At 52.6% G+C, this 7,419-nt stretch overlaps 1 protein-coding gene across 1 annotated transcript in view; it reads right to left on the reverse strand.

The window, feature by feature from the left end:
- Positions 1–5,977, reverse strand: part of LOC114043283 (acid-sensing ion channel 2-like) — a 354,478-nt gene extending 348,501 nt beyond the window's left edge. The window contains exon 1 of the mRNA XM_027862355.1: positions 5,237–5,977. Within this exon, the coding sequence (XP_027718156.1) occupies positions 5,237–5,977 (741 nt within the window). The remainder of the gene's footprint in view (positions 1–5,236) is intronic.
- Positions 5,978–7,419: the final 1,442 nt, after the last annotated feature.

Genomic DNA, 7,419 nt, shown 5'->3' on the forward strand with positions numbered 1-7,419 from the left:
GCTCAAGGTCACGCAGGTAGTAAGGGGCAGGACTAGGAAATAAATCCAGATCTCCCACCTTCTGGTCAAGGGCTCTTTTAACAACAGCATACTGTTTGCCATTGTATTGACTCAACCTTTGTTACTTTCCTATGCTTGCCCTAGCAAGCAAAAAAACCTCTGCTCTGATAGGACCACAGATTTAGAGCTGGAAGGGACCTCAGAAGCCAGTGAGCTAACCCATCATTTTACAGAGAAGGAAATTGACGGACAGAGTGACTACTAAGTATCTGGAGTGAGATTTGAACCTAGGTCTTGATGGCAAGTCCAGTGCTCTATGGCGCGCTGCTTCTCAATAGCAAGGGGACTTTCCTTATCTACCTTTCTACATCAGTACTTCAGGTCTTTCTGAGCAGCATTTCAGCAGAAAAGGTCAGTGTTATACAAAAATGCTCATTTTCTTTCTCTCTTGCTGATAGCAGCCAAAGTGTTTTAAAAGGACCAAAACAAACATTTCTTTGGCTTTGGGAAATGTTTTGCTGTGAACATACAGGACTCAAACTTAGTAATATTTTATAATCATTCACATTTTTAATAGTATAAGGTTCATAGGAGGGAAAAGGTGGCATAGTAGGTAGAAAGTTGGCCTCCGAGTCAGGAAGGCCTGAGTTCACTCTGGGCAAATCACTAAATCTATTAGTGCCCCAGGCAAATCTCTAAGACTAGAAGTTTCAAGAGGTGCTGACTTGTGTTGATGGAAGGAGTTTCCTCACCAATGAAATCACAGATCCAGTCCAAAAAGAAGAAAAAAAAAAAGGTTTACAAAGTCTTTTCTTTGGTTGTTGTTCAATCATTCGGCCAAGCCCAACTCTTCATGACCCCATATGGGGTTTTCTTGGCAAAGACACTGGCGTGGTTTGTCATTTCCTTCTCCAGTTCATTTGATAGATGATGAAACTGAGGCAAACAGGGTTAAATGACTTGCCCAGGGTCACACAGCTAGTGAGTGTCTGAGGTCAGATTTGAACTCAGGTATTCCTGACTCTGGGCCCAGTGCTCTATCCACTAAGCCATCTAGCTGCCTCTAGTGTTTTCCTTACAACAACTTCATGAAGTAGGCATGAAAGTATTATTACCATTTTGCAAATGAGGAAATTGTGGTTCAGAAAGGAGAAGCAACTTATTATTATCATGTGGCCAGGAAGTGGTAGTGCTGTGATTTGAACCCAGGACTTTAAAATTCAAGTCCAGTGTTCCGTTATAACACACTGCCACTTTGGATGGTATACGCTGGGGTGATGGAAACAGGTGGCTACTCCCCAACCCCTTCTGCATCCTTATCTCCCAGGTCCTATCAACTAGCAGAAGAATCCCCCCTAAATATGTGAAAAATGTCTCACTGCTTCCTGGTTCTGCAACTGACCCTAGGGTAGCCAGTACAGACACCTGCCACCCCTCCCCCCAACACAATACATACCCCTAAGTGTATATGGTGTCCTAGGTATGGTGCCCAAATAACTGTTAGAGCTGGCTCTCTCACACCCTCCATCCTAGCCAATGAATGGGTAGTCTGCTCTTTGTAACACCAGGAAAGACAGCAGAAGTGCCAAAATCCCAGAGCCAGAAACTCCAGGGCCACTGAAATAGAATGGGCATTGAGAAACAGTTGAACTTCCTTTTATTAATGATGCTAATTGGATTAGCAGTTGGATAATGACACCAAACCCAAACAGGAATGTAAATAGCCACACTGAACCAGCTGGAAAAAGAGAAGTCCCAAAGCTGCCCCCAGACCCCTTAACTCCAAACACACCCAGGTAGTTGTACAATCTGCATTCAGGGCAAAGGTCCATTGGCATGAATAGAAGAAAGGTTATGAGTGAGAGTCAGTGTACCACTCCAGGGAAATCACTTGCATGATATCTTTCTAGCTGATTTGTTAGCTAGTAAAACCAAGTTACTTTGGGGATCTAGAGAACCATAGAGGTCTGGGAATCATTCAAAGCATTTTTCCTCATCTTCCTCCTCCCCCCACTAAGTTAATAGAAAGTTTCTAATTGTTAAACAGGAAAAGTATCTGAGGCTAGAGCCCAGTCCTGTTGTGACTGAGCCATAAAAATTCCAACTAGAAATTGGCTAGTGGTCTTGGATGAAGATGATCACATTGGTGGCATTCTTGGTGGAAGAATGACAGGACCACATGGCAGGTTAAGGATCCTTCTGAAATGGCTTCCAGAAGTATAGGGGGAAAGTAGCCTCCAAACCTGGGGCATCCATATTAGCCTACCACTGTTAGGTATTGAGGACTAAGGAAGTCCCATGATAGGGTTACAAGAGGTCATGGGAATATGCACGTGTGTGTGTGTGTGTGTGTGTGTGTGTGTGTGTGTGTGTGTGTGTGTAGTGGGGAGGAGGAAGGAGCAGGCACGAGGCACAAGGTCAAAGCCTTCTAGGGCCAGACAGCCAACCTAACTGACTTCAAATAATAGACCTAAAGCTGGACATTTCTTAGGTTAGAGGTCATCTAGTCCAACCCCCTCTGTTTACAGAGAGGAAACAGACCTAGAAAGAATGACTTCCCCCGACAGAAACAGTGGTAGAGTCAGGATGTGAACCCAGTACCAAAGACTTCTCTTTCTACTGTGTCATGCTGCCTCTCAGAGGAAGGAGGGAATGTCTACCCCAAAGTGAAGATGGATATATATATATATTCTTAACTTTTTGCTGAGGTAAACAGGTTTAAGTGACTTGCCCAGGGTCACACAGCTAGTAAGTGTCTGAGGCTGGATTTGAACTCAGGTCCTCCTGACTCCATGGCCAGAGCTCTATTCTCTGCACCACCTAGCTGCCCCTGAAGATGGATATTTTGAACAGAGAAGTATGAAGAATGTAGAGGTTAGTTCCTGAGATATAGTAAGAACTTAATAAACATGCTGAAAGAATGAACAAAATATTGGCCCAAGGAAGAATGCTGTCCAAAAGAACCTAAAATATTGGCCCAAGGAAGAATGCCATCCAAAAGAACCTAAAAGGTCAAGGGACACATGAGAGGGAATGAAGGATTGTCATATGGATTTGCTTTAAGTTTTATGACTTGGCAGGTTTCATTTTTGTAGTTTTCAGCCCAATGTTGGTCATTCCCACCATTTAGAGTCCCCAGTTTCCTCTCAGCTCAAGTGATACCTTCCACATGATTTCCTTTCCTGATTCCCCTCAGCTGCTAGCCCTCCCACCCACTCCCTGCCTGTTCTATCCCTCATTGGAATCTAAGCTCTCTGAGGGCAGCAGCTATTGGCTTCAATTTTTGCATCCCCAGCACCTAGCTCAGTGCCTGGCATGTAGTAGGTGCTCAATAAATGCTTGATTGGGGGGTAAAAATTATTGAAGCTTTCATGCAGCATGTCTACTTTGCTATCACCTGAAGGAGGCTGCTAATCGATCAGTCAATCAATAAGCAGCCAACAAAATAGAATCCCAGACAGATGAAATTCATCTTTACAAAGTTTAGAATGATTGTCCAAAGGAGGCAGCCTGAGGAGAAAAGCTTCAGTGCCAGGCCCACTTGACAGTTCAGCAGCTAACCAGGACAATAACGAAGGCAAATGAACAAACAAACAAACCCCTAGCCAACAGCAAGAATACTATGGAAGGCTCTGATCCAGGCCCACTCCATGTAGAGGCTCAAAGCAATACAAGGGGTCAACTGTCAAGAAATAATAAAGAAGGAACAGCAGAAATAGCAGGTCAGGAAACATACCACACTTACACACAGGTAAATGTATATTTGAATTATGGCAAGCCCAGCTGGTCCCATGTGAGCCTCTTCAGACATCTATGGAAATACATGTCCTAAGATCATAAAGACTCAAAGGTCTCTAATCCAACTACCTCATTTTACAAATGAGGAAACTGAGGCTCCCAGAAAATATTTGACTTGACCAAGGTCACACAGGTAATAAGAAGAAGAGTCAGGCTTCAATCTGTGAGTCCTATGACTCAGTTCAAGAGCTCATTCCATAGCACCCTCTATCTTCCCATCTAGCTTCTTGGAGACTGATCACTGGGTGCTGTTTTTTTTTTTAAAGCCCTCCCCCCCAAGCTAACAATATATATATATATATATATTATATTTATATACACGTATTTTCTTTATGAAACCTAAAACACACAGCAACCTTCAATAGCATTTTGAAAAAAAAATGAGACACTAAATAGTTAAGCCAGCTTCCTCCATCTAGGGCCCTTGAAATCCTAGTTGTCAAGATTCCAAAAATCTGCCTTCTGTCAGACAGGTGTTTTATCCAGACCCACTGCATGAGAAGAATGAGCACATACAATCGCTTACAAATTCCCAGCCCAGCATCTCCTTGTTGCTAACTGTTAGGAGTCCTCTCTACGCCCCTTTCCATGCTGCTTTCCACCAGGAGAGAACATTCTATCCAACCCTGAGTTAGCAACTTTTCCTTGGTGAAAGCCTATGTCTGTGACATAGTTCCTTGGGGGAACTATGATACTCCCGTCCTTGTACCAAAGGTTCTGTGGCTATATACGCCCTCCCTGTCTGGGCAAAGACCCAGGCCACCTGCAGTTTCTATGACGGGTGACATTTCAGGAGTTCCCTCCCCAGAATCTAAACAGAGTTTCTCTGTTTGAGATATCAGTCTTACTAAGGCTGCTGAGCATCTCTGGGTGTTTAGCAGCTGGCGTATTTACTGAATCGATTGTATTATTGTTCCATCCTCCCTCCCTCCCCCAAAGACAACAAACACTACCTACTTGGACAGAACTGCTCTCTCCTCTTTCCCCATCCCTTCCTTCCCACCTACCCAACCATCAGGATTCGTCCCACCTGCTTGGTGCTAAGGGCTGTAGGAACGGGGGAAAGAGAAAGAATATCTGGAGCTAAGGCTAGAAGGGTAGCGGGGCCAAGGCACTGAGCACCCCGATGGGCAGCGGGCACCTCTCTCTCCCTACTTTGGGTTGTCCCCAGCAGCTTCACTTAGGTGAGCCTGCTGGGGCTAGGGGAGGGACACAGGGTCCCGGCTGCAACGAAGTAGTGTCGAGTAAAGAAAGGGATTGGAGGGAAAGGGAAGAGTCCCAAAGTCGGACAGGGGCTTGACTCAGGCCCCATGAGAGTGGGAAGCATCAGCCAGAAGACTGGCTGCCTGATTCCGAGACAGAGACAGCGATCCTGCAAGCATAAGGAGAGAAGAGGGAGCCCGCGGCCCGGGGGAGGGGGTGACTAGAGCCAACTTACAGAGGAGAAGTTGTGGGGCCCGCAGAGCTCGCCCCGGTATTTGCAGGAGAGGAGCATGTCCTCCAGCTGGTGACCCAGGCGGTCCATGAAGGCGGCGCTGATCCCCTCGAAGTGGCGCGGCGGCAGGAAGAGGCGGAAGTCGGCCAGCTTGCGGAACCACTGGCGGCGCGACTCGTCCCCTCGGAGCAGTTCGCTGACTAGCGGACGGGCGGTGCGGTTGGGCAGCAGCAGCCCGAGCCAGTGGCCGGCGTAGTAAAGGTCCCCCTTGGAGAGACGCGGGAAGCGCAGCGGGTTGTTGTTGCACAGGGTGACGGCCGGGAAGGGCAGCTGGCGGCTCCACTCGCGATGCACCCGCGTGTGCGAGGGGAAGCTGAGCCAGTAGAGCAGGCGGTTCGAGGACCAGGAGAACAGCAAGCCCAGCGACGTGCAGAAGGCCAGGACCCACAGCGCCCGACGCTGGAAGGAACCGCCGGCCGCCGTGCGCCCCGGACACATGTGCCGCAGCCCGTGCAGTTTAGCGCGGCTGAGGGGCAGCCGCCCTCGCCGGGGCCCCGAGCGCGGGAGCGCCCGCTCCCGGCCGTCGTTCCGGCCGCCCCCGAGCTGCCCGGCCACCACCGCCGCCGCCCCCCCGGGCTCCTCTCGGGCCATGCGGAAGCGTCCCGAGGGGCTCAGTGCCGCCGCCGCCGCCGCCGCCGCCCCCGCCGCGAGGGGCAGCCCGGCTCCTCCGCCGCTCCGGCTCATTCATTCAGTCCGCGGCCGGAGGGGGAGGCGGCCCCGGCCAGGCGGAGCCGCCATGGGAGTCCGCAACAGCAGCAGCAGCAACGCGCAGCCCGCGCCAGGGAAGCGTGCGCCCGGAAGGAGCCCCGGTGGCGCGGCATGCCCTCCCGGCGCCGCCTCCGCGGGCACCCACCCGGGACCGGGCACTGCCGCCGCTGGCCGCTCCTGGCACTGGCCTCTCCCGGAGCGGCTCCCCGCCCTGCTGGCCCCGGGATCTCTCTCGGCGCACTACCTCTGTCGGGGACCCCCCGGGCACCGCCTCTCCAACCCCACGCCAAACGGCTCCCGCCCCCGTCGTCCTGGCCCCCGGGGGACCCTGGCTCGAGTTTCCCCTAATCCTGGTCTGAGATAGGCATACTGGGGGAGGGACGCTAGACCGACACGACTGATCTGGGGACCCCGCTTCCTTCTCTTCCCTGCCACGAATCCCGCCAGTCCCAATCCACTAGCCCAGCGTCGCTGGGACACTGGCGACAGAGAGCTGGGGAACGAGCGCCCCCAGAGGCCTCCCCTGACTCCAGGGCGAGAGGGTGGGTGGGTGGGCGTGTAAGGACTGGGTTGGGGCTAGCGGGAGCCGCTGATTGCCCGGGGGCCCCTTCCCGTTCTCTACCTCACCTTCCCTATCGGACCCTCCAGGCTGCTCCGAGGGAGGTCAGAACGTTGCTCCCCCGCCCAGCTGTTGCGCTCCCCCTAATCCCGCGTCAGGGCAGTCGCCCCTTCCTCTCGCATAGGCTGCGTCCCACTCTCTCCTGGGGCTGGGGGCTTCTCTGGGTGACAGGAGGGAGCGGGGCTCGCTCCCCCGGCCCAGTTTAGGCTCAGGCTCGGTGGCTGCGGCGGCCGTACAGCGTCGCTCCCTCTGCCGGTTCTCCTAGGTCCAGTCAGTGTTCTTGGAACCCTTCAGCCCCCCCTTGCCCCTGCCGCGGCTCCTCCTCCCTGCCCGGGCATCGGGAACTGGAAGACTGCGGAGCCACCGTCTGCACCCTCGGTGCGACCCGGCTGCCCCTTCCTCTCCAGAGACTCCAAGAACCACGGCCCGCTACTATCTCCTGGTTTCTTGTCCTGACCTGGGGCGTCTGGAGCCCGAGGCGAACTTGGGCTGTGGCCGTGCACGGCTGGCGCGGTTGGGCTCTGTGCAGCACCTGCTCTCTTCTTCTCCACCTCCACCTCCTCCTCAGGCTCGGTGGCCCCGCGGTTCCGGGCGGGGCGGAGGCAGCAGCGAGCTGTGTGCGCTCTTGGAGACACGGTGCTGACGCGCCCCGGCTCCTCCTCACTGCATTTTAATTCCTGGCCGCTGTGGCCGCTGCGCACCGAGTGGGAAGCTGCTTGCAGGAGTCAGCTGGGTGGAGGACGCTTGGCACCGTGTGTGTGTGTGTGTGTGTGTGTGTGTGTGTGTGTGTGTGTGTGTG

The sequence above is a fragment of the Vombatus ursinus genome, unplaced genomic scaffold, assembly GCF_900497805.2.
Source record: "Vombatus ursinus unplaced genomic scaffold, bare-nosed wombat genome assembly UNPS02014768.1, whole genome shotgun sequence".
NCBI lineage: Eukaryota > Metazoa > Chordata > Mammalia > Diprotodontia > Vombatidae > Vombatus > Vombatus ursinus.